Genomic DNA, 27447 nt, shown 5'->3' with positions numbered 1-27447 from the left:
GCTTTTTTGTAATCTGGTCCTTATTGAGCGAGCATGAGATGGGGAAAGGGGGTCGGCACATGTAGAAGCCTGGACCATGCCGCGACAGGTGCCGTGCGCAGAAAAGGGGTGACGAAGTAGAAAGACAGCTCCGGTTCGCGAAGTAAAGCACACTTCCCACATCGTTTAATGCTAATCGAGGGCCATCAGTGCTCCGGCATAAGCCGGCTGCGCAGCGTCTTCTCCCACAGGCGACGCGAAAGGGCGGCGATAACGGACCTTGCTGCTGCACAAATGAAATGAGGCCCATGTGAACTTCTTCACAAATGTGACGCCTCCAGCTGTCGCCGAATTTTGCGTTACATTGTCGTAATCGTGACATCTGTTTCCTACCATCAGAAAACTACCTCTGTCGTGTAAACAACATTAGGGCGATCATACAATTGGATATGAAAGATCTCGGTCAGCAGGATGTCAGCCATCGCCCTTGGCTTCTCATTTTCTGTGTATGGCTTTTTATTCGGCAGCTCGCACCGCTGAGTTCTGGCGTCTTGCTTTTTCCGGTGTCGCCTTAGCCGCCGCAATTCGGCACGCCGGGCCTTCGCAACTTCCTCTCTAGTTGATGATCCGAAAGCATCCATCACTAGCTTAAGGCCGAACAAGAACTATTACTGGAGAAAGGCGACCGGATAAGCTTCAGCGCAGCAATAAAATTAAAGTACGCTTACGCCAGTGGCACGACGAGTTATCAGTTTTAACCGGCTAACTGATTTAACCGGCTAACTGATGAAATAAAACTGTTGCACGCCAGAAGAGGCTTTTTATTTATTTATTTATTTTACCCTCAGGGCTTACAGAAGCATTGTAGAGGGGAGGGGCAGAAATACAAGGAACACTATGCAATTTGGTTAATAAAAGGGAACAGAGAAAAAAAAATAAGGCAACAACAACAACGACGAAAAAAGAACAAAAACGGCAGGTATTCAAAGCACACGGGCAGGTTACAAATGCGCAGTAGTTTGGTTGAACAGAATGCAGCAGAGTACAGTATCAACATAAAAAAAATAAATAAAAAATGAAGGAACAGTCATACAGAACATGATAAGCGCCAGTGCAAGTTTTAAAAAGAAAATAAAAAAGGGCTTCAAAATATGTTAGTAAGGCAAGTACGAAATCGGTGGTTGTCAGTGATAGCGACCAGGTCAGCAGGTAGTTGGTTCCAGTCACGGGATGTTTTTGGTAGAAATGAATGTGCATATGTCGTGGTGTTGTGGCGAGGTATGGCGACTTTGTAGCAGTGATCTACACGGGCAGAAACATGAGCAGCATCTGTGATAAGGCGCGTCCTGAGTTGATGGTTATGATGATAAATTTTATGGAAGAGGCAAATACGAGCAATGTTGCGACGGACAGTGAGAGGGGGCAAATTTAGACTTAGTTTCATGTTAGTGACGCTTGCTGTGCGGTGGTAATTATTGAGAATAAAACGAGCAGAGTGATTTTGTACGCTCTCCAAGGTTTTATTCAGTGATACATGGCCAGGGTCCCATATGGATGAAGAGTACTCGAGATTGGGTCGTACATAGGTAGTATATAGCTGTTTTTTAAGTGGAGACGGCGCTAGTGAAAAGTTACGTGTCAAATACCCAAGCATGCGATTGGTTTTGGCTGTTACGTAGTTAATATGAAACTTCCAGGAAAGGTTATTCGCAATGTGTACTCCAAGGTACTTATAAGTTGAAACGGAGTCGAGTGGAGAATCATTAATACAATAGCTTGGACAGGATGATTGACTGCGGGAAATCCGCATTGTTTTGCATTTTGTAGCATTCAGTTTCATCTGCCAAATGGAGCACCAAGAAGCGATATTATTTAAATCAGTCTGGAGTAAAGTCACATCGGAAGCATTAGCTATTTTACGGTAAATTACACAGTCATCAGCGAAAAGACAAATAGAGCTAGAAACACACTTGGGTAAGTCATTAATATAAATAAGAAAAAGCAATGGAGCCAAGACAGATCCCTGAGGCACTCCTGATTGGACGGGTACCTCAAGGGAGTCAGTCTCGTTAGCTGTGACATACTGGGTGCGGTTTGAAAGAAAAGCGATTATCCAGTTAAGTACTACAGGATCGATGTTAAGGCGACTGAGTTTTAGTATAAGAAGTTGATGGTTAATCTTATCAAAGGCCTTCGAAAAATCTAGAAACGCACAATCAGTAATGAACCCCGAGTCTAAAAATGAATGTAGATCATTGGTGAACATAAGTAACTGTGTTTCGCATGAGTATAATTTGCGGAATCCATGCTGGGAGGGATGAAAAAACTGGTTTGATTCGAGAAAGTTGACGAGGTTGGTGAAAATTATGTGTTCAAGTACTTTGCAGGGTATTGATGTCAAGGAAATGGGGCGATAGTTAGACGGTTTGTGTGAATGGCCAGATTTGTATATAGGAACAACTTTCCCTGTTTTCCAGTCTTTGGGTAGACAGCTCTCGGTAAGTGATTTGGTAAAAATAAAGCTTAATAAAATAGAGCAGTATTCAGTAGTGTTCTGAAGGAATTTTTATGTGATTCCATCGACACCACAAGACGATGATCGTTTCAGTTTACTAATGATGGTTCTGATTCCGGCGGGATCAAAAACAATGGGGTCCATTGGAGAAAAATGAGCGTGAGGGAAAAGCTGGCATTGAGTGGCTGAGGGACTAGTGAACGAGAGAGAGAAGGTGTTATTCAATAAGGCAGCGCATAAATTTTCAGGGACCTGTTTGCCACACTCGTCAATCAGGGTGATTGTTCGATCGTTGGAGCTCTTTACAATGTTCCAAAATTGTTTCGGATTCGTACTTATTAAGGAAGGAAGTGTCGTGTTAAAGAAATTGAATTTAGCTGTTTTCAGAGCGTTTATGTAGTTTTGTGCTGCCTGATTGTATATTGACCATCGGTTAGGACTACATCTCATTTTTGCTTGGCGAAAGAGCCTTTTTTTCTTATTGGATAAGCGTTTTAGATAGGTGTTATACCAGGGGGCACTGGATGAGTGATGGATCGTTCTTAGTGGAATATATTTGTCACTGAGATGGAGAAGTTTACTTTTGAAAGATGACCAGAGTTCGGAAACCGAAAGCCTCGAGTGGATTAGCAAAATGTCATCGAGAAATGAGGAGAGCTCCATGTTAATAGCGTCAAAGTTGGCTTTGTTGTAATGTCGGATACGTTTCTTTTGTCGCTTTGCTCGCGTAGATGGCACTGAAAACGAGAAGTGTAATATGTCATGGTCGCTGAAGCCTGGTACGTGTAACACTGCAGAACTGATGTCAGGAGCTGATGTAAGTATTAGATCAATCAGAGAAGATGACGACGGAGTTACACGTGTTGGTAGATTGACAAGCTGAGATAAACTGAAGTCAGAACAAACAGTGACAAAGTTAGAAGCTTCAGCGGTAGTAGAACTAGCGCAAAGATTGGACCAGTCAATGCTTGGGAAGTTAAAATCCCCAAGCAAAAAAATAGGTGCACCAGGAAACTGTACAGTGATTTGGTTAAGACAGTCATGGATACCTTCACAAAACGCCGTGCTGCAATTGGGAGGGCGGTAACAGGCACCAATGACAAATTTTTTTAAAGCAACAGTTATACAGCACCAAACTGTTTCTAAGTCACAATCAACAGATATAGGAAAACACTGAAAACTTTCATTGATAGCAATTAGGACTCCACCACCCATTCTATCAGCTCGATCATAACGAAAAGTAACGAAGTGTTTATTGCAGTCGAACAGTTCATTTGATGATATTTTCTCAGAAAGCCAAGTTTCGGTTAGGACAATTATGTCTGCTTCAGAGTCGTTAATTAGCGCATTAAGATAGTCCTTTTTATTGTAAAGGCTGCGAATGTTCGTGTATAGCACGGAAACTTTCGACACTGATCCGCTTCCCCTCACCCATCCCTAAATTTGGACGAGTAAGTGCGGCCAGAACGTGTTGCCATGGTGGGTGGGGCCTCGTTATCAACTGTTCGGCTAGCGGGTGGCATCTCGCGTATGTTGTTGGTAAGCGCGTCATAAAAGTAGCATTTGTCTTTGGCAAGTAATTTATTGTGACGTAGCTTGTACTTAGTTTTGAGTGATTTCGCGAACTCAAGAAGTTTCTTTCGAGCTTGTCGAGTAGCTGGGCAGAAGTCCTCGCTCATGCTGAAATCGCTATCCTGAAGGCCGGACCGCTTGGAAAATACCAGCTCTTTGGTCTTGTGGGTTATGAATTTAACAATAGGCGGCCTGTTTTTTTTCGGAATCGTATCGGCCAATTCTATGAGCACGTGCTACCGCATCTGATGTTAGCTGCAGCTCAAGTTCCTCAGAAAGTAGAGCTAAATGTTTTTCTTCGGACTGCTGGGGTGTTTGCAAACTCAGTTAAAGCATTTGCAAACTCAGTTAAAGGTGCACTGCTGTCTTGTGTGCGACGGCGAAAACTTTGCGCGCAGGTTCTGAGCACTCCACCGGAAGACGACGAAGACGGCGGCATGTACGGTGACGTGGGGAAAGTGGACAGCGCGAGCCTCGTCCACCAGTACATCGACCGTGTGGGCAGCCTGAGCACGGAGCGTGAGCCCAGCTGGCACTCACTCTACCTTTCCCTTAGCGAAGACCACGACCAGACGACCGCGCCGGCCGCTTCTGGAGAAGAGCTTCAGACGGCGGCCGTCTCATGACGCAGGCCGTCCCTCGTCTGAGAGGGAGCGCCACGACGCTACGAGGTTAACCATGGTGAGCGCCGTTTTTGCCTCTCTCAGGACCTCCGTTGGCACCTAAACGTTGCACGGCCTTCTTAACCATGATATTTGCTGAAGTGATGTTCTCATCTCCCTCGCACCACCGAAATCGAGATATGTTGTTGACGTTAGCAAGCGTACAGCAGGCCAGTTCTTCAATAGCGTCGCGCGATCACCTGCCGTCCGCAGGGTCAGTGCCTTATCATGGGTGGCGTAATCGACGGGTTCAGGCGCGGAAAGCCTGTGCCAGCAGGAGCCTAATCTCCTGGGCCAGGGTTACGCGCACCTATTCACAAGCGACATGCATTAGCAGAAGAGGCGTTTGCTATTACTATACTTCGTGATAGCAGGTAGCCTCGAGAATTGCAAGAACAGGGGCGGCATTTTTACAGCGCACTTCTTAGCAGAACGCCAAAGCATGAAAGCCTATAAACGCTTAGAACAGATCAGACAACTGTAAAGCTAATCAAGAAGCGCATGTTAAACGACATGAGGAAATTTAGTATAGAGAGCATCAAGCAGGCTCTTAAGAAGGGTGGTAGCCTAGAAACGGTCAAGAAGAGCTTAGCCATATCAAAAATCAAATGTACACCAAATCTTTAACAGTGTCGCAAAGGTGTGAAAAAAAAACTATTACAAAGCGCTCTGTAAAAAAGCGGAACGGCAAAACATGTTGGCAATGGCAAAGCTTTTTGCGCGCATGATCGTATTCTCGACTTTTTCTCCGCCTTGCTTCGTCACAGACCCCTTTACTGTCGTTTGTTCGACACTTAGGCGATACTGTTAAAAAAATTGGCATGTGTACGCTCTAAAAAACTAGGAGGGTAATGTCATTATGATTATGTATAAAAAACTCAAAATACCAAAATAATTCTAGACAGATCTGTACTGTGTACAATTGTACAAAATTATCAGGCTGTACTAAATCCTTTACGAAATTATCAGGATGTGAATGATGTTGTCTGTGGTGGGAAGGAACTGTAATGTCCACATGTAGCTAAGCAAGCAAAAAAAAAACCCTTAACGCTCTGCAAAGGGGGAAAGCGGCCGGTGAGGATCAATAAGTGAATTTGCTGATTCACGGTGGGGACATTGTGCTAGAGAAACTTTGTACACTGTATACGCGGGGCCTCACCACCTCTGTGCAGTACTTGAAACTTGGAAGAACGCGCTTGCATAATCTTCGCCCATAATAAAGGGGGCGTTCAGGACTTGAAAGACTAAATACTAATGAGCCTACTATCAGTGGTTTACCGACGAAAGGACCAGACTGGCTTTCGGAAGGGCTACTCGAACCCGCCGCAGTAGCTTTGTGGTTACTTCGCTCGAATGCTGAGCCCGAGAACGCGGATTCGATTCCAGCGGCGTCTGCCGCGTTTCAATTGAGGCAAAACGCAGGGCGTGTGTGTACTGTGGGGTGTCAATGCACGTTAAAGAACCCCAGATGGTCGAAATTAATCCGGAGCTCTTCACTACGGCCGTCCTCATAGCCCATGTTGCCTTCCGGCGTTAACCTCCACGTACCATACCATACCATACCATACCATTCCAAGGGCCATTCGCAAAAAGACCACATACACATTATTTACGTATTAAGAAAGGAGAGACGACCAAAGGTTCTTGTTTAATACGCTCCTTTCTTAATGCATGAATCTTCTACCCGACCAGACGAGTTTTCGTCAAACGTTAGAATACACATTATTTACCAGGTGATAGAAAAAAAAACAGCCGAATGCGAAGTAGGTGAGCTAACAGTGCTTACCCCTGCTATACTTTTTTATGCGACGCAAAAGTGCACCAGCGTTCTATGAGGCCGCTCCGCCCTCTCATCGGCTATAAGACCAGGCTTTGTACTTCCATCGGAGAAATCCGTGATGACGGCCACAAGGGCTACGCTGTAAAAATGTGCAAAATGTAACCAGCCTCTGTATATATTTCCATAAATTACGAGACAGCGTTTGACTCAGTCTAAAGCTCATCGGTTATGCGAGCATTGCATAAGCAAGGTAGTGAAGAGGCGTACGTAAAGTACTAGAAAATATGTACAGGGGTTGCACAGCAGCCACTGTCCTCCACGGTAAAAGGGATAATACCGCACTCACGAAGGGTGCCAGGAAGCGAGACGCGATCTCTCCACAACTATATTTATCGCAAGTTGAGAGGAGGAAGTATTTAGACAACTTGACTCGAAAGAGTTCGGGATAAATCGTAAAGGGGATTACCTTGGTGCTCTCCCATTTGCTGATGACATTGCCTTGCATGATCGAGGTACAGGCAAAGCAGAGTAGCCGGTCTAAAACTAAGTATGCAGGAAACAAAAGGAATGTTGAACAATCTCGGAAGGGAGCAACAGTTCACGACATGTAGCGAAGCATTGAAAGCGGTTAGGAAATACGTCTACTTAGGGCAAGTAGTGACCTCAGATCCGGAGCACGGAAGTGAAATAACTAGGACAATAAGAATGGGGTGGAGTCCAATTGGTAGGTGGTGTCAAGCCATGCATGGATGGCAGTTTACCGGTATCTTTCAAGGGAAAAGTATACAGGAGCTTTACTTACCGGTACCGACCTATGGGGCCGAAATGTGAAGGGCAACCGAAAGGGTAGAAATTAAACTGAGGACAGTGCTCAAAGAACAGAGGAGAGAGAAGGCTGGTTCAACTGCCAAAGCTTGAGATTCATTGAATGTTAGTCACTACCACAATTTATCAGCCGTCCTAGGATGTGTTAGCCTTCTTCTGTGCTGCATTTGATGCCTACATCAACTCTTTACGAACACTGCATGTTGTTTGCTAACTGCGTAGCATTTCCTGTACCCAAGCTTGCTATTTCTTGTCTGTGCGTATGCGGGCCGCTTTGGCCTCTTTGTGCGTATACCCTTTTACGTAGGGCTACAAGAGTTGTCACCTGCCGAATAGGTCTGAAGCCTCTACTCCCGCACCAAACCCCACGTTGTCCTCAATTCTTACACCCAATCCGACATCCGAATTTCCTTTCCATACCACCAATCCCCTACAGCTGCGCCCCTGGGCAGATTAAGGGATTCTGCCCAGACCCGTTCCCCTGTCTATGGAGTCGCTAAGTAGCTTTCCCCATAACAACTTATTTTTACTGCGTTGAGTGAGCAAAAGATAATTTGTCCGCTGCATAGCATATTCAATTTTTATTATTTTAACTGAGTGTAAGCCCGTTCTACAGAAGTAGTACGCGCAGGGGAACTATTTTTCTTATTTTAATGAATGAATGAATGAACTTTATTTCTCGTCATAGAGAGTGGAGACTGGGACTAAAGGTACCAGTGACCTGACAAAACGTCCCAGCCCCCTACAGCAAACTGTTTCCACAGCAGTGATAACCGAAGAAAATACATATAAAAAGCAAAGGTACAGAATTTACATAGGTACAAACATATTACACTTGTAATACACATTACATAGCCACAATGCACACATAGCACAACTGCACTCTATATAATCATTTTGTGAACGGATAAACGTACATAAAAACAAACAGAAAGGGAACAGAATGACACTGACCAAGAAAAGGAAACAAGATCGGCTAGTAGCAATGCGGTAAGCTTTTTCTAAAGTACCCAAAGAAGCGCTAAAATCTGACAGTTCCTCAACCTTGTTTAATATTTCAGTTGACTTATATAATAATCTCTGCTTTCATTATTTGTTCTTATTTTCGGCTTATGTCTGACGCTTCGCCGTAGAAGGAACCGAGATGTATCTGGATTGGATGTTTTAGAGAATAATTTCTGCTTGTGTACTGTAAGAAGGTTCTTATAATAAGTTTTGTCTGTGCGAATAAGTGAACAACGCTAGAATAATGGAGTTGTTGCAAGATCTTCGTAACGGCCATGGTAATTGCTGTATATACGAAGAATGTGTTTTTGTAAAAGATTTAGCTTGTTGTAGTTCGTTGTCGTTGTTCCTCATACCAAGATCCCATAGCAGAGCTTTGAATAAAAAAGGACGTTGTATAACTGTTGTTTGAGCCAAAAAGGAATTAGGTGAGCTATTCTTTTAATATTATCTACGGACTTAGAAAGATCATTGCCTCACCTGCTTATGTGTGAACTCCACGACAAATGTTCATCAAACCATACACCTAAGAATTTTTGTTCTTTAAAGCGGATAATTTCCGTGCCATTAAAATATAAGTTAATGTCACCATGCATGTTTTTTTACGAGGACTGAATAAAATGTATGTTGTTTTTGCTGTATCGAGTTATATGCTGTTTCTGCCCAGCCATTCTGACAGAGGATTTAGACAAGTATTCGCGCTAAAAGCAACTTCGGAAACGTCATTTTATGTAAAAAATACATTGCTATACCATCGACATACATTGCCAAGTCTGGTGAATCAGGTATTCGTGCAATGTCATACACGTATATAAGGAAAAATAGTGGGCCCAGTTTCGAGCCCTGAGGTACACCTTTTGGTAAAGGCAAAATGTCAGAAGAAATAGACTTTACCTGAACAAATTGGCTTCTAATCGGTAAATAACTTCTTATTAAATCGCCAACAATGCCAAGTATCCCGTGGATTTCTACTTTGTATAATAGCATTTTATGATCAATTGAGTCAAAAGCCTTTCTTAAGTCTAAAAAAGGTCCGAGTGTAGGGTGTTGTTTTTCAATGCTTTCAATTATTTTGTCTTTAATACTAGAAAGGGCATGTTCGGCCGACTTATTTTTTTTTTGAAAGCGATACTGGCACTTTGAGATCATATCGTGTTTAACGAAAAATGACCACAGTCTGTCAAATATCACACTTTCAAAAAGCTTTGAGAATATATTTAGGACAGATATTGGTCGGTAATTTGTGACCAGATCCTTCGCGCCGCTTTTATGGATTGGTGACACTCGCGCAGTTTTTAAGGCCTCCGCAAAAATTCCTGAAGATATGGACATATGTTAACAATGCAAGCTAGAAATTCACTTATTTCATTTGAGACGCACTTAATCAGCTTCGGCCGAATTCTGTCGGGTCCGGGCGAGGCAGTGCTTTTCAAAAAGTTTGTCTATTAATTTCCTAGTTTTTATTTGTGTATTAAATTTACTTTTAAATGACTGAATGCAAGTCATGTCCTCCAGCCGTCCTCTTTTGCTTATTTCCGCTCTTTAAAAATTTACGGCACACTCGTACGGCATGTTAAATCAGCGTTAAATCAGGATGTTAAATCAGCGGTTTCAACCGCTATTCAGACGAATGGCAGTTCAGATTTCCAATGACGCTGAAGTGAACGGCAGTCGGCTGCAGTTACACAGTACGTTCCACGAAACTCAATTCAATCTCTGAATCACGTAATTAATCACGCCATATTTTACCTATTTGTAAATAAAAATTTGCTTGTATTTTGGCATGTAAAATTTCATACATTTATTCGACACATTATTGATTTGGAATTTGTGCGCCAGTTTTGTGCTTTGCGGATGCCGAAGCTGAAAATCACATAAAATCAAGATAATCCAGTAGGAGCTTGTTTCGCTGACCCGTTTCGCCGCAGTTTTTTATGTCGGCGCTTCGCGAGTTTAAACTCCAAATATTGGTGAAAGTTGTACACTTGGACTTATACTGATCAGGGCAGCAAATTTCCCCCGATTGGAGTATATGGCAGTGAGAAATCCCACCTACTCAGCCGATGTGACAGGTCCGTCGGGCGCTATCTCGCCAGTAGACCCGTTCAACTTCGGTTTTCCACTTCAGTCTAACTGAGCTGCCATTGAGTTCTCGCCGGCATTTGCAGCGGTGGTGTAACATCGGTTAGCGCCGTTCGGTTCAATTGACAGTGAGCTCAGCTGCCGTTGAAATCATGCGTGTAAAATGGGGTATTACCTCGATGTATGATTTTTAGAAGAGTTCTGTTCTATCCTTTTCGCTAAGCTCAATCTAACATCACCTGGAAACTGCGGCTAAGTTCACTCCAAAACCAAGCCCGAAACCGATGACGCTGTAATTTTCTTCAGAAACGCATGCATAAGCAGGAAAAAGATTAGGGAACGCTCAGAGCTGGACACGCACCGACAGCAACGCCGAGCGAGCTTTCTGATCAATGAGCCACCGTAACAACTCCACGCACTGAGGCGGCGCCGCGAGTACTCCAAGTAGGATCGGCAGCGCGCGGAAGCATATGATATGCGGCTTTGTGAGTGCTTCGTCGGCGCATTTGGGCGTTTTTGTCATTGTTTCTTACAAATATTCGTGATTTTTACGACATATAGGCGCCGCACACTGCAGCCGCGCAGCGATCCCGTCTACGGAGAACTCGTCCTGAAGATTTGCGCTGCGTGCTGCTGGTGCTGCATATATATAGCAAACGCTTTCGCATGTTGTCCCCGGAGCGTCGTGGGAAAAAGAAACCGTGACAGCACTGCTGCGTGCTCTTTTGTACGCCTTCGAGACGGAAAAGCCAGGAGGTATTATTCCATTATTTAACCACTTCCAGCAGCCCGAAGAGAAGGCAGGTTTGGATGCAGAAACTGCGGATCGGCAAGCCATGTAGTCACCACGTCGATGGTCGAGCGCTCGCGGCACTTTAAGTTAGACGACTTCTTTATTCCAGGTTAGGGCTCGGTGCCATTATAGCTTTTTTTGCTTTTAATTGAGCGACGGCGGTGGTAATCGCGGCTGGTCGTTGTAATTGCTTCCGCGACACAGCCGTAATGTGTGCAAAATTTTACCTCGTCGTTACTGAAGCTGCAATTAAAGCGACAGCATTATATTGTTTCTCTTTAGTTTTTATATTTTCGAATTTGGGCCTGTTCATTCTTGAATACTCCTGTTTCACAGCCCGGAAAATAAAACCTCGAAGCGAAGTGAGCGCAGCGCGCAGAGACGAGCGCGTTTGAGAAAGTATATGAGCCAGCCGGCAAAAACAAAAAGAAATAAAGCGGCCAGGCAGTTCGAGTTAAGTCGCCATCAAGGGGTAGGTTTACACGCTAGACCCGACTGGTAAAGTGCATTTCATCCGTTTCACTCCTGGGAATTGTATTACCGGCAAGCGAAAGCAGGAACAGGAGCCTGCGCCTACACGCTACCCGCGCCGTCGCGCCTCCGAGAGCGCGCTCCGATTCGATGGTATCGAGTTCACGACGCAACGTAGACTTGAGCAGGCCTGTACCGGAGCCCCGTAGCGCTCGAGCGGTCCTCTGCGGAGCAAATGAAACGGACTTTTACAGCAGGCACTGTTTTTTCACGGTCGGTGCTTGCGCTGAAGCGAAGATGCATAGAAATAAAAGCAAGGAATGAGTGCACTGCCAACACGGCACTCGCGCGCAAAGATTTGTTCCGCAGCACACCACTCCAGCGCTCTGAACAAGTCTGCTCAACAAGTTATACAACATACAAGGACGTTTCTTGCTCGAATGAAGTGAAGGCCACACGGAAATGGCAATGGTATTCAGCCAGCTGAATTGAAATCCAAGTACACGACGGTCCAAAAGCGAAACCATCGCAAACTGTTTCAGTTGTCAGCGTTAAGCTACGATTTCTCAAAGCTTTGCTTACCTGTAACAGTTCAGTAGTAAACCGGACATGTGCTTCCATTTTTCTGACTTTCCAGCTGGAAAGCAACTTAGCGCTGGCAGTCTTGACATCGCTAAAAGCTTCGTGGAGGCGGGCAACGATCATGAGCGGTACCGCTTGCCCAGTGGTTGTTTGCAGATGCAGGCCGACGATCTCCAGTTTGTGATCGGTTCTGTGCTTTGCGCCGACAAATACAAATTGTTTAGCCAAGACTAGGCGCTCACCTTCAATGAAAAAGCGTGACTTAAAGGGGCCATGAGATGGTCGTTCTTCATATTGCAGTTTTGCGCTTCAGTAGCCAATACAAGAGCTTATAATTCACTGAGCCCTGGACGCGCTCTATATTCCAAAAAATGCGATCGAAATTCAGAACGGGAAACTCCTCCCACTGGCAGCGACCGTCATATTGAATGCTATCGTGGCGTCACCAGGGCATACACGGAGCAACGTCGTGTGCTCTCTCTTCTGCAATGTGCGAAGCGAGGTCCCATTCCCCCCTGTACTTCCGCGGGCGATCTAAGTAGCAGCCATCCCCCATATATGAGTGACTGGTGCCGTAAAAGCATTAATAATAGTAACGCAGTTATCCTTCGGTATAGGTATAGGGTCCGGTACACTAGGCCGATGGGACGGCGGTCGGTTGGCTGGCCGGTATGCAAATGTCATCACTGATGCACTGATCTGTCAAGCTAGACCAACGACGACGCCAGCACGACCAACGACCCCATATCGCAGTACTGTAAAGAGTGAACTTAGTGGGAACTGGCACAGTATGGTGGCGGACTAGTTGGTATGACATTCCATAAACTTAAGAATTTTAAAACTTGTTCCTGATGCTAGCCACGGTGTCATACGCGGTGTGCGTGCACCAGCGAAGATGTGCTTTCATTCGGTACTTGCGCATAGAACATATCGGCGAGCCAATTGAGCGACACGGGCAGAAAACGCCGCACGACGGTGCCGCTCGTCGCCTGGGCTTGTGCGGCCGAGCGAAATCTTCCCGCCCGGTGAATAGACGGCTCGAAAAACTGCGCTTGTGTACCTTATCCTTATCGAAAAAAGCGAAACGAGCGGCTTCATTTCATATCTTCACACTTTCTTACTAATCAGCGGGGAACTCTTGCCAGGTGCTTGAATTTCGGTCGACGATGGACCGCCGGCCCCTTTCGTCACGAGGCCTAGAGAATACGCAGGATTCGTGTGTGCGATTTCGGCGATTGCGGAGAGCGAATTCGCAAGTTTTAGTGGCTGAAAATAGCTGTCGAGCGTAGGTTTGGCTACAGTGCTCTCAAAGCGACGACTGCCTACATCGCAGGGCGCAAGTACAATACGGGGGAAGTGTGATATGTGACCCGGTCTTCACAGCATGTGCTGAAAGCAGCCCGCAGCAGCCGTCGGCGTCGACTGTGGATGACAAATCTGGTTGTTTTCATTAATTCAAGTAATGTGCGAACGTATTTTTAGCTAAAAGCGCTTTAAAACTAAATACTGGTTCATAACAAGAGGAAGCGGATACAATTAGCAGGAAGCGCCGGTCCAACGCGAAGCGTTTCCCAAGCAGGCGATATAGCATAAGCTGCGCTTATTGCAGTGTTATCATAGTGTGTAAACGAGTAAAACTACAAATTGTGAGCAATACTACGTAATATTTAAGATAAAGAGGGTCCATTTTGCGTTTATACCAAGCAAGCGAGCAGACTGTTTGCGCGCAGCTATGTAAACAACCCCAGCGCGGCGCTGCAGTTGTCGTGATCGTCGCATTCCTAGGCCACAATGCGCACGCACAGTAAACGCTAAATGATGTACTATTATTTTCAAGCACTCATTTAGACGGCGGCGACTATTCATCGGTGCGGGCAGTGAAAGCATTCGAGTCGCATAGTGTTTTGCAAGCGGCTTGGTTCCTGCAAAAGGGTTCTAGGAACCGGAGGGAATGTGTGTTTGACTTACAAATGCTTACATGCAGCGGGGAAGTCGTCTCACTCGGCACATTTCTCTGCTCCTTTCGTGCCTCAAGGTTACTCTAGTGCCACCTTGAGATCATTTGAGTTTAATTATCGAGCCGATGAATAGCGGACAAAAAATTGGTAGCCAGGTACAAAACGCCGCGGCTTTAACGGCGCACATCGGCGAAGGCATGCACTGCACGTGCCGCTTTTCACATCTGGGAGCACTTGAGAGCTCAAAATAAACCCCACTCATAACATAAAAATAACATGTTGATGAGCGCAAATAATAAATCAGGGGTCCATCGATTTCTGTCTCCTCAACAATCAGAAAAGGGGTGCCACGAGCAAGTCCGCTTTCTTAAGCATCACTCAGGTCGCGTACTAAGCTGACAGCTTCCGAAAAGAAAAGGCTGAAAATGCATTTTATTTCGATAAGCTAAAAAAAAGAAATATTTTCGAGCGACCGCCGTCTACGGTGTGCATGCAAGCACCTCAACAGCGCGCAGCAGACGACGCGAGGCGGGTATGCCCCTCTGACGTCAGCAATTAGGGGTTGCCAGACAGGCAATCATTTCGCAGAAGTAACAAAAAAAATTCGTTTTAAAGATATTTACCGCAGAGAATCAACTGAAACTTGGGGAAATTTTAATTTAACAAGTTGAGCATTAAATGCGATAAACAGAGTATGCGTGAAAATAGGCTGTCATGGCCCCTTTAATGATGCAAGTAGACACACACGAGGCAGAGTACAAGACGAGCTCAAACTGACAACTGTTTGTCAGTTTGCGCTCGTCGTGTACCCCATTTCGTGCGTGTGTTCTTTTCGCCCAACTTTAGCATGTCAGAAGTAGTCGTGCAATCAAGGAAATTTATTAGTACAACTAAGCTGATCGTATACAAGGAGTCCTCTTTACTGTTGCCATCTTGGCTCGACTGCGGCGCCGCCTCCACGGTCGCTTCAATGTAGGAGGGGAGTGGCTGTTCGCTAAAATCGCCAATAGCGTAAGCCACGCCAGTCGCTAGCAATTACTTGGCCGCACTGACAACAGGTGGCACTATTCTGAGGGCGCTACGTCATAAAGACGCCGGTCGCGGTGTGTATAGGTCTGGCGCAAAAGGGAAAGCCATAAATTTCTCAGAGTGTGCAGTTGTTAAGGGGTGGGTAATTCTGTAGCGCTCCAAGAAAGAGCCGTCATCAGTCAACCATGTCCATCGGCGCGTGCTCGGCTGCAGTAGCACTGCTGCCGGTCAATGGAAAGCCAGCGAGCGTATTCAGCATGTGCTACGTGGTCGGGAGCATAGAAGCGCTATATCGATCGACAGCGGCACTTTTTGTGTGTCCCGAATAGCTTGGGGCGAACACTGGCCTAAACACGTATGTGACCTGATCGATTCATGCAGTGCACAGCATATTCCCAGTCACCTTGGAATTTGCCACACCGGTGCTACAAATCATTTCTTGCTCAGCACTACTTCAGACGATAGGATGGGCTAGATATTTTTCTAGTTTTGAATTTGTATCCGGAACCTTTGGAGTTATGGCTTTGGAATTCACTTCTATTTTTAATATTCATAGTTATGACTTGCTGCTCTCACACGCACATGTCAAGTGTGGTAAGGCTGTTTTTTGTTGTTGTTGTTGTTGTTACATCATGTGGCAAAGGGCCGACAGACACGTTTGTCTACAGAAAACATCGTTGCTCGTTTGCCTTCGAATCGGATCCACAACTTTGTACAACAGTGGCGAGGGGAACAGCCCTGTTGGGCTAGACATTTCTACGACCACAATTTAGTTTCGTCGACGATCAAATTTATGACTGCGAGTGTTTGCTTTTTCTTCTCAGGTTTGAAGAAAATCAAGATAAGCGGGCAACTTGTTCGACCTTCCTATAAGATAAATTTGAAGCTACGGATATCGAGACAGAGAATAAGAAAAAGGTGCCCTTAAATTCTGCGCTCGCGACGAAGTCAATAAGCGCTCTTCCTGGAAGGCGATTCAGCTTAATTACCAGGAAGCAGTTTGGTTGTTTAATAACCACTTTGGCCGAAGTGCAGCGAGATGGCGCGTCAAATATTTTCTAGATGCCAGGGCGCGAAAGTGTGCGTATGCGAGGGTATGTTGATTATACTTCTTAAGTTTGCAAATGAGTATAACCTCGGCTGCGCAGTCGCATCGTTTGTAGCATCTCCAACTGCGCCTTTGAACAGATGCTGCTCGCGCGAACTGCGCTGACGACCGCCAAAGCTGAGACTGCTGAGGCGGCAGCAGAGGCCGCCGCGAGGGTAGCGAGCGCCATGACACAGCCTCATGGTGAGGCAGCGCTGTAAGGTTTAGTTGGACAATGGCGCGGCAGTTATAACCACACTCTAGCTCAGAGAATTTGGTGACTGCGCGCTCTGCGGAAACCTTGCTCAAATGAATGCCTGAACAATTGAGAGCAAAATTGAAGGGGACGCTTAAGCTCCTCCTTAAGGGTACGACGCGACAGCCTTAGTGTGCTGTTGCCCATATATGCTGAATTGGTCGTACTCGAATTTGCATTCATGGATCCCTGGGAGTCCTCATACCACTCCTACTGGAGTGGTGCAGCTGTTAGCGATGCGCCACTGCCCTGCGATGGGACTTGTGCAACCCAGGTTGCTCCTCCAGAGGAACCTCATTAACTGCCACCTGCCATGGTCACGTGACCTATGTATCCCGCCTAGGTTGCTTCTCCGGGGATTCTTCGCTCACAGATGACGACGCCGGACTTTATGCAGAATGGGACCCTTAACGCTGTCGCGTAAATAATTTCGTACATGCAAAATGGGTCGATTTCTCCTGAAATGCCGCTCGCAACCGTTGCTTAGTACCGGTCGTAGGCGTGACCCTCCCCAGCAAACACAAAACCCCCTCACAATGTGCCAAGAATAACGCATCAGGACATTCGGAATCATCCCATGGGATGCTCATTTTCCCCGAACACATCCAAAAACGTTCCAACAACAGTAGCGTCCAGAGCATTGTGCGCCCCAGAAAAGGCCTCCAAAATAATTCGTAATTTCTCGTCTGTGGTTTGACACACTGTGTTCTTTCCTGTTTTACAGTATGACATCATCGTATCGGTCATGTATGCAATATTGCACTCTCCGTGCGAAACTGCATTGCGATTTTTCTAGCTGTTCTGTTCTAGTGTTCTGAAATGAAGACAAGCAGCAGACTCATATATGCACCATTTAATACGCCGTGCACGCAGCACTACGCCATCGGTATATAAGGAGGGCCATGAAGGCGAAAACTATCCGGTGTCAGCGTCTGTGTGAAGCCTCCAGGCTGCACGGTGGTGTGTAGGGAGATTTGTCTCTCTTCCCGTTGCCTCTTGTCAACCGTACCCCCGACCTCTTGCCCATCTGTCCTTCTCCAGCTGTTGGCGAGAAGAGGGAAACGCAGCCCACGAAGAATGACTCCGCAAGGGTGAAAATGACTTAGAAGAAAATGACTCGGACGACAGCAGGCCTACGTGCAAAATATACAGACGTGAAAAAATGAATTTTGCGGGAGCTCTCTCAGAAGCCCTACCGGTGGCTGTGCCTGAAACATCCACCTCACAGTGCAGTGGTGCATCCTTTGACTTCTGCACCACTGCGCTGATAGTGGTGTGAGGACTCGCCGCGATCTGTGAATGCGACACATTTTGTCTACATGCATTGTGGAAATTCGAAGAAAATCAGAATTATAATATAATCGGGAGTGAAAGAAAATGAACTCAGAATTGAAATAGGATCAGAACTGAAATTGACTACCGAGGGAAAGAAGCATGCTATCGCATTTCCTCCGCATATATTAAACTGATCGCGCCTAATTTTTTTCTCCAGTTCTGATAACTATGAAAAATAAAGCAAGTAAAACACAACGCAGGCTGAAAGTTCAGGCACCTTGAGCAAACATTGCAAGGACTACAAAACCGTATATTATAAACAAAATAAAACGCTTGGAAAGAGCAACATGGGGGGACAAAAGAAAATACAGGATGGGGGTACGCTGCAAATAAGCGGCTTCAGGTCATGGATTTCCTAAGAGTTGAACCCCCTCTCCCTTAGAGTCTCGCACGAGTCTCGGAGTAAGCTTCAGCGACATGTTATAAAACAGAAAAAAGAGAGGTGATTTCTGTTCTCCCATGCGAAAATGAAATAAATTATTAGATATAATCTTACCGCCTTAGCTCACTAATCAGCGAAACCTAATTAATGAGCAATAATTGCTAATCAGCTAATGCTAATGAGCTATTAATGCTAATTAATTGAAAGCTGATTGTCATTAGCGGCCGAGAGGCCTGGGGTGGCAGGCCCCTTTTGACGTTTCACAGGCGACGGCCCGGTTGAGCGTTTCACAGGCCCGTTTTTGCGTCTATACGCTCAAGTGCATACTCGGCCTTTTTTCTCTTGCGGTCTTCGGTTCGATCGCGTTTCCGGCACACTTCACGGACTCTAGGACCCGCTTGCACGAAGCAAACAGTCTAGTTCCCAGTGTTGTCTTCTTCGCAGTCTAAACCCTCCGTTGGTTTTGAGGAAAGCAAAAGTACATAACTGGCTCCCTGGGTCACTGGACACCTCAATTGCGCTTTGAGCATCGTGGCGGTGACGTACACCTAAAAAACACGTTACGCATAGCGTTACACGGCTGCCATTGTGCCCCCTAAATTGCTTCTAGTAAATGGCTTGTACAAAGAGATTATAGCTTTCGCTGTAAAAATGTTCCTTAAGCAACATACCTTGACGGCTCTGCTAACGAAAACGAAGGGAAGAAATTGAAGGCTGCAACACTGAATTCCGCACCGCCTCCTGTCTTGCACCTTATTGCACCACAGCCAAGGCTCAAACATTCGCGTTGCGCCCTCGTAACGATCCTGTTAGTGTTATTTTCTTGTGACTAAATGGTGGGACAAGGCTCACTTTGGAACATGAGGTGGGCGACGTCTTGAGGAAGGAGCCGTGGCGCGCACCTAGCGGACCACTTGCGCGGCAGAGTTTGGCGTGGGAGGCGAGGCAAAGGCACAAGTAATCCTAGGTATTGGAGGTAATCGGGCAGGCTATAGGTAATCTAGGGCACATGGGGAGGGGGGTAGGCCCATCACAAGTGACGCGTAGACAACATGAACTATACCGCTGCGAAAGGATAGCAACGGTAACGGCTAAGCAAGTAAAGCGGGGTTAATCCATGAGCACTCGCAGCAAAAGGGCGGTGGGTCTCAAACTCCTCCCTGTGATGACCGCAGTGGACGGCTGGCACCAACAGCACGCTGGAGTCGCCGCAGGCGCTGATGAATGCCGGGTGCGTGCTACGAGTCGCCCATTGCCACGAGCATTGCCGCCGTGAACGCCGCCTGGAACCGCGGCATCATGGAGTAGGGCCGTGACCCCGCGGAAAGGATCTGCGATGCACCGCCGCTGCATCAATTCCGATGGGATTGGTGTGGGCACGTCGAGGTGCGCGGAAAAGTTGCCTTGAATCCTACACAGTCCACGACAGCGCAGTGATGAGAGCAAGTGTTGCCGCGCGATGGGAATTGCGCGTGAACGGCCGGGGGCTGCGTATCAGGGTGTTCGGAGTGCATCCATCCAGCGTGGAAGCCGGGCGAACAACGGGAAGTCATTAGGTACCCTTAGCATACCATGCCAGCACTACCGTTACCGGAGTACCGGGCGGCCGCGCGCCGTCACTGCGCATGCGCAGATCGCCTTGACGGCGCCAGGTACCCGGCACATGCGCGTTCACCTGCTGCATCGGGGCTAATCAGCCAGTGCGCAGTGCTAGTGGGCGGGCTCCCGGTATTCCAGTAACGGTAACAGCGACACGGTACACGGTATGCTAAAGGTGCCTATTCTGCACCTCTGCTTAACAGCGGCGCTGCGAGGACTGCAGGCCGGCGGAGATGCTTGCAGGAGGCGCTGCACTACGTTGAATTCGGGTGGCATCACGGGAACCCCCAGAAAACGGGCACGCTGGTGATCGCCGCTTCCAGTAGCACGATGCAAAGGCAGACCGCCGCCACCCCCCAGCGGCAAAGAGGCGACAGCCCGCATGCGAGAGACGCCGTGCTCTGAGAGATGCGGGGCCAACTGTCCCTTTCGGCTGTTCGAACAAAACTCTTTTTGATCTTTCAGAAGGACAAGTACAAGAGCAAAATCCTTTCACCCCGCAGCTTGTGGCGCGAAGGAGAGAGAGAGAGAAGAGTGAGCAGTATTTCAAAGCGACAGCTTTAAGGCTCTCGTTCACCGGAAAAGGCGGGGTCGGCGTTGTGTCGAGAAACCCGCGCCGCTCGTGTATGTCTGGAAGCGTTTCATGTCCTCTTTGCTTGACGTGGCAAAGTGGCGCCGGCATATTGTGTGTGTAGTGCTGTAATAATTAATCTGTGTGTATATAAAAGCAACATTACGTGCGTAAACTGCAGCGTGTAAAAGCCTATGGAAACTTTGTTGTGATAATTGTATTAAACGTGTGAATGTGAACAAAGAACAGCGACTGGGTGAGAAGAAAAACCGCTGAAAGGAGCCAATAATGCTGTCTCCTAATACCCTTAAACGCGGAGCTTAAGTGTACTCTTAACTTTTTTAATTCCTTTTGAAAATCAGTGGTCGGGAATAGTTACTCGAGTTACCGTTCTGGAAAGAAAAAGGGCTGCATCGTTTCTGTTGCTCCCAAATTCACGCATTCACTCTTGAAATACGTTTCTAGACCCTTAATGGGACCACCTTCTATTTGCTTGTGATTCTGTGTCGGGCCTTTACGGTCTGAAAATGTGTCACAAATGTTCCTTGCTAGGTTCTTCCCACACTCTTTAGTACGAGTGCTCAACGAGTAAAACGATGGAACGCGGCATTTTAACCCTCTTTACAGCTGAGAAAGTGCAAAAAAAAAAACCAAGTCTGGTGCCTTTCTGCTTCAGGGTCATGCGTTATGTGGTGCCTCCTTTAATGTGTTCATTTACTCAGGACTGCCGTTTTGCGTCATACCGCATGCCGGATTCAGGGTCTTTGTCCTCATTTATGGTGACAACGACGAGCTCGTGTTCACCCTAGGTGTAGACGACCCTGTACCTTAGGCAGCGCCTGAAGTCGCCACGACTGGTGCAAACAAAAATTTGGCTGCTGTCTTGAGGAGGCGGAGGAGGAGGCGGAAAAGCAGGGAAGTTAACCAGGAGAATAAACTGACTTGCTACTCTGAATCACACGTCACTCTCGATTGCAGCGCGTGCGATTTTTAGGAAAAATCGCGCGATCCGGTCGAGACCGCCCGTGCCTGCACTATGGGAACGGTGCAAGGGGATGTCATGGTGAATTAGAAAGGAGAGTAACAGGAAAAAGTAGTGAGTACGTAATTGAAAAGCGTGCGGTGGCGTCACAGTCTATTGTGCAGGCCCGACGCTCTCAAGAAATGTAGCAGGGCCTGGGAGGTCTTCATCGCCTACGATCGCCGCTGCCACTGTCCGAGAATCTTCATCTTCGTCAGCGAGCGTGAATCAAGACACTCCAGGGCATACCTAGGAGGCTGCGACATTTGGTGGGAGAACCATTCCTGCCACCCCCTGCTTATCGGCTGCTCTGGTCTCGGCCTTAGGGAAAGAAAATTCAAGGGTTGCCACTACTGCCGCCTCCTTCTCTCACTATCCACCGGATCGGCACCAGACTGCCTCGTGGGCAGCTTTTCTGACCACTTCAAACCTGTGATCGAATGAACCCGGGGGCCAGCTGAGAAATTACCCCTGTGAGAAGGAGCACGGCCCCACATCCGCAAAGTATAACGCTCTTCGTGCGAAATGGGATGCCATTTGAGACTTTAAATAGAAACACGCTGCCGTCAACAGCGCGCTCTGAGCGGGAAGCGCTACTGTGGCAGTAATGAAGAGATACGAGTCCATTCGCAGCTCCAATAATTTTGAAAACTACCGTAAGTGCTGCATGTCGCACGCACTGCGCTGTGAACACTTGGAGTCGCGAGGGATTCTTCTACGATACCCGAGACCTCATAGATTCTCACGACTGTGAGTAACACTCACAATGGATTGTTTCGCTGCAACCGGCTTGCTTTCAGAGTCGCCTCAGCTGCGGCCATTTTACAACGGCGCATTCAAACCGCGCATACTGATCTTCCTGCCGTCCAAGCCCACTTAGGCGGCGTCTTGGGAACAAAACGTCGAGGGAAACCACGTGGTACTCTCAGAAGTTGTGCGCAGGATAGAGGATCACGGTGTCAGGCTGAACGCTGTTAAATGCCATTTGCAGAAAGACGCAATCTTCTACTTCAGTCATCGCCCGTCAAGGACTTATTGCAGCCACTTGAATAAAGTTTTGCTGCGAAGCGCGATTCACTGTGTAATTCACTGTGTAGTGCAAGCAAACTGCGTTCGTTTTTGGGTATTCTGTCGTGCTACCATCGGTTTCTTGCATAGGTATCCGCTCTATTGGCACGTTGTATCGACTGCTTGAAAAACAGCAGAGGTGGAGCGTCCAGGATCGAACCCGACCGCGGCGGCCGCGTTTCGATGGAGGCGAAATGCAAAAGGCGCCCGTGTGCTGTGCGATGTCAGTGCACGTTAAAGATCCCCAGGTGGTCGAAATTTTACCGAGACCTCCACTATGGCACCTCTTCCTTCTTTTCTTTCACTCCCTCCTTTATACCTTCCCTTACGGCGCGGTTAACCGAGACGTCTCACTGAGATATGTGAGACAGTTACTGCGCCATTTCCTTTCCTCAAATTCAATTTTCATTTTCATTTCGGTATACGGAGTCCAGCCGGAAAATTTCAATCACCAGGCCAAAGAAATCCTTCCGCGCTCCCCAATGGTGACGCATTTCAACCCCGACCAACCAGTGGAGCAGGTAGAGGTGATGCGTCACCCGCTGGTTTAGGTGCCGTAGCGTCGAACCACGTAACTTGGAGGGGCCCATTACTTCCATTTCGAGCACGTTGATGTGTGCAGCAAGGAATTATTCACAGTTCGCGAAGGAAGCGCTGGCGCTAGCTTTAGGAAAAACGAAGTTTCGAGGCTACCTGTTAGGGGGGGGCTCACATTGGTGACGGACTAGAAATCGCTAGCTGAACAAAAAGACCGTCTTGGGCCTCTAATGGCTTCGTCACGTTCACAGAGAGGGGCTCTGCTCCTAAGCCATTATCAGCACTGCACTCTATGTTGGGCAGGCAGACAAAATGACAATGTGCTCAGGCGCCTGCTCATGCCTGCTCAACATCCTTCTCCCTCGGGGCCCTTGACAGAATGTGCACTCTCTATTGAGAACATTAACAGCTCGTCTGCGCCAGCTTGTATCTTACGAGCAGTAAAGGGCTGAACCCAGTGTATTGCCGAAGTCATAGTGCATTGTCACAGTCCTACCTTGTTTTTGCACACGCTCTACTTGGGTCATCGGATTATCGTACACCTGCAAAGCTCGAGTCCTCATGCCGCACCAGTCTCGTTAAGGCACTTCTGGAATGGAAATACTGGCGCGCCTGCTTTCTGGGTTGTCTCCAAGGGTTGAGCGGTGAGACTGTACACGCCCATCTTGTTTTTGCATTCCGTGCAAACATGCGAAGCAGAGTACATTTCACGAGATTCTCATCAGGTGGCCGGAAACAGGAACTGGATGGTTACAGATTCACAAAAGTTCCGTGATCATCGAGTGGGCGGATGCAAGTTGCTCAGATTTATCAACTCGCCTCGAGGCATTGCTGTCTGGTCGTCGATCACGGAAATCACGATTGTTCGACAAAGTGAGCTGTTCGCTCGCAGACAGTTGTTTCATATAACGGGTCTGACACATCATGCCAGTTGATCGTCAAGTTCATGGCTGGCAATATAATGCACTCTTACATGCCTTATCATCCACAGCCCAGTGGCCTTCTGAAGCGCTCTGTAAGAGACAGCCGTGTCATGCTGTCGGCGGTTAGCGATCTCGGGACGGAAATAGCGCAAGTGTGCTAGGCTACAGACGAACCTTTTTTAGTGCAAGAAGTCCTTTTAGGGGATGTTGGCGATGCACCAAGTGCGTCAACTTTTAGGCCCGCGTTTTCCTACCCATATCGGGGTGTTTCGCAGCCTTCCAGAGCGGAGATGCGGTGTGGATGCGCAACTTTGCCCGCTGGAGGTGGTGGTTTCCACTCCTCATCAAAGACATCCGGGGTTCTCGGTTGTTCGCAAGGTCGTCACGAATGATGGGCGAGCCCGGAACCGTTTTTACCAAATTCACCGTCGGAAGCCTTTGCCGCGCACTTCTCCGAAGGTGGAAGCAGCTGACTATAAGTCCAGCCGGTCCCTTCCAGTTGAGAGGACGACTGAGCGCAGCCTTCCTGTTCTTTCGACTTCACTGCCAGCCGAGCAAGCGCGATTGCCCACAACTGCCCTGCATTTTTGAAGAATACCAGGAGACCGCAAGCCCGTGCAAAGGCTGGTGCCTAAAAGAAAAAGTGACAACTGCTACGATACACTAGGCATCATGCGGTGAATGAAGCCGTGAAACACTCTCATTGCGTCTACTTTTATTTTGCACTTTCATCACTTTTTTCGCCCATTCTTCAGTTGATCTACATAAAACTTGGCTTTAATCTACATTGGTTCTTTTATCTTTTTAAGTTTTTTCGTTGTGCTACTTCTTGGCCTTTCACATTTTTATCTCTTTTATCGTTTTTAGATATCAAGATCATTTTTTATCCCCGTTGGTTTATGGCGTGTTCCTTGTTAAGCTTCCATCTTCGCATACCTTAATTTATTTCCTTGATGTGTTGTAGTAAAGAGCTGTGTAGGTTTTTGCTTGCTCGTGCCGCTGTGTTTATATCTTAAGTCATTGACATCTTAATGGTCTTGCTCTGCTTGTGCGTCGTGGTCCCTGAGAGGGAACTGTACAAATACGTTGCACTAGAGGAAGAGCGAGTTGGGCGAGATGGTATCTGTACATTGTGAAACAACAGCGCGAATAAGGAAAGGAACGAAGGTAAGGACTCGTTGTGTCGTCTTTATTTTCGTCCCTGTCCTTATTCGCGCTGTTGTTTCACAGTGGACGTCGAAATAGTTTCTTCCGCAATAAAGTTGGAGAGTTCAGCGCTTCTGTCCGTGTCGTCCTCCTTCATTTTTGTTCGTCGTCTTTTTGCACTGGTTCTTCTGTGAACACGACTTACCAACTAGCCCAACAACAAGTGGTAGGCGGAAGTTCAATTAATGATTGGTCGTGAGAGGTTGCTCGGGGGTCTAACCTGGGTCTCACAAGCCCCACCGATGGGAGCACCTGCCATCGCAGGGCAGTGGCGGATCGCTTAACCGCTGCACCACTGCGCTGGTAGTGTGGTATGCGCACCTCTTAGGATCTATGAATGTGAAGTAGAAAGGGACCAATTCTGCATAGATGGTCATTGACCCCAATATAGCTATTGGAACACCGGAACTGAAGTGGAAACGGAAGTGGTCGCGCACCTAATTCGCATTTGACCTGACAACGCAAATCGGTCGTAATTTTTCCCCTTTATAAACAAGGTGGGGACAACGATTCATTTCGCAAGCATTTCACCGCAAATAAGCCGAGCACCATGCCAGGGGAAATCTTCTACCCGTTTTATCACCACTGGCTGCGTGGCGGCGCCGGAGTTAGAGCCCAAAGCTGATGCGAGGCTGGTACTCCAATCACCTGGCCACCGCCGCTGTACAGTTTTTTTTTCAAGAAGTTACCAACCACAAGTCGATTCTTGTGAACTCCCTTACGGTAACTGAGAGTATTCTAGGAGAAGGCAGCTAAGATGTGGATGGCATGTAGTGAAGTGGGCGGATGCAATTTAGGTCAGGGCTGGTTCAGGACAGAGTGAATTGAAGGTTATTGGGAGAGTGCTTTGGCCTGCAGTGGACATAACTAGGCTGATGAAGATGAATCTGCCTTTTGTTCAGCGAAGGCTGAGGTTTGCTGGGAACTTTTAACCGGCAATGAAACGCTTTTTACCTCAGCCTCCTCTCTGGATATTGTGAAAATCAAAACGAAGTTAAAAGAAAGGTAAAGACAAGTGCCTGATGCAACCGACGCATAACACATCTCGAAGACTACTGCTAACGGATGAGTGGGTTTGACGCCGTGGGCTACACTTGTGATATTATATGTATTCTCGTTACGGTTCCTTTGCTTCCAGTGTGTTTTCCTAGAGGAATACCAGATGTACTTCTAGCACATTCGGAGGTCGTGTTCTTTTTACTTTGGAGTTCACTTAATCTTGTCGAGATCTTAAGACGAGAAAAAAGTGTGACGTTTCTCTGCTGTTCTATTTTCAGACGGTGATGCGCCCTACACCCCGTGGCCGCCAGCCCAAGAAATAAACAAAGGACGGGCATACTTAAATACGTATTGTATTTGTGACACCAGTTCCTAGTTGCTTGCTGAGAGACTCGGACACGACAGGGCTTCAGCACAAGTCATGTGGCCTTTTCAAGTGTTTACTACGAGTTTCGCTATATGAAAGTACAGACCTGGAAAAACTTTTGCTGGACGTGGGTTCACAAAAAAAATTCTTCCAGTGCTGTCGGGCAAAGCAAGTCAATAAAAAGAACTGGAGCACGATGGCACTTGCGTTCCCCCATCTTCTGGAAACATATCGGCTGACTGACTATCGAGATCACATAGAAATATATAATTTGTTTCCGCGGATTCGCACCCCCCGTACTTTCTCCATGACTGTATGTACATGTGAACGATCGTAGCTATATGCATGATTTTGGCCCATGTTTAGTGGTGATAGCATGATGGAAAAATACGCAGAATATAACCGATCCCTATATATAGCCTCCCTTAACTACTAGAGCGCATTTGACTCAGTCAAAGCATCAGCAGTCATGCAGGCATTACGGAATCAGGGTGTAGATGAGCCTTATGAAAAAAACACTGGAATAAATTTATAACCGCTACACTTCCACAAAAGTCCTCCATAAAGTCAGCAATAAAAATTCCAACACGGAAGGATGTTAGGCACGGAGGCACAAGCTCTCCAATGCTATTCACCGCCTGTTTGCAGGCGGTAACCAGAGGCCTGGATTGGGAACAGTTAGGGAAAAGAGTTAATGGAGAATACCTTAGTAATCTGCGATTCGCTGATGACATTACCTTGCTAAGTCACTCAGGAGATGAACTGCAAAGCATGATCAATGAGTTAGAAGGTAAGAGCAGAACGGTGGATCTAAAAATTCATATGCAGAAAACTAATCTTCAA

The 27447-nt window shown here is 47.1% G+C and overlaps 1 protein-coding gene across 4 annotated transcripts in view; it reads left to right on the top strand.

Annotated features, from left to right (window-relative positions):
* Positions 1–26804, top strand: part of LOC144102791 (uncharacterized) — a 105699-nt gene extending 78895 nt beyond the window's left edge. For 3 of the 4 annotated variants that reach the window (XM_077635954.1, XM_077635959.1, XM_077635964.1), the window contains 2 exons: positions 4465–4747; positions 26516–26804. In XM_077635954.1, the coding sequence (XP_077492080.1) occupies positions 4465–4692 (228 nt within the window). In that variant the 3' untranslated portion in view covers positions 4693–4747; positions 26516–26804. Of the gene's footprint in view, positions 1–4464; positions 4748–19488; positions 19622–26515 lie in introns of those variants that run through there. The other variant, XM_077635968.1, reaches the window with a different exon arrangement.
* Positions 26805–27447: the final 643 nt, after the last annotated feature.

The sequence above is a fragment of the Amblyomma americanum genome, chromosome 1 (assembly GCF_052857255.1).
Source record: "Amblyomma americanum isolate KBUSLIRL-KWMA chromosome 1, ASM5285725v1, whole genome shotgun sequence".
Lineage (NCBI taxonomy): Eukaryota > Metazoa > Arthropoda > Arachnida > Ixodida > Ixodidae > Amblyomma > Amblyomma americanum.
This window is presented reverse-complemented; position numbering and strand designations above follow the sequence as displayed.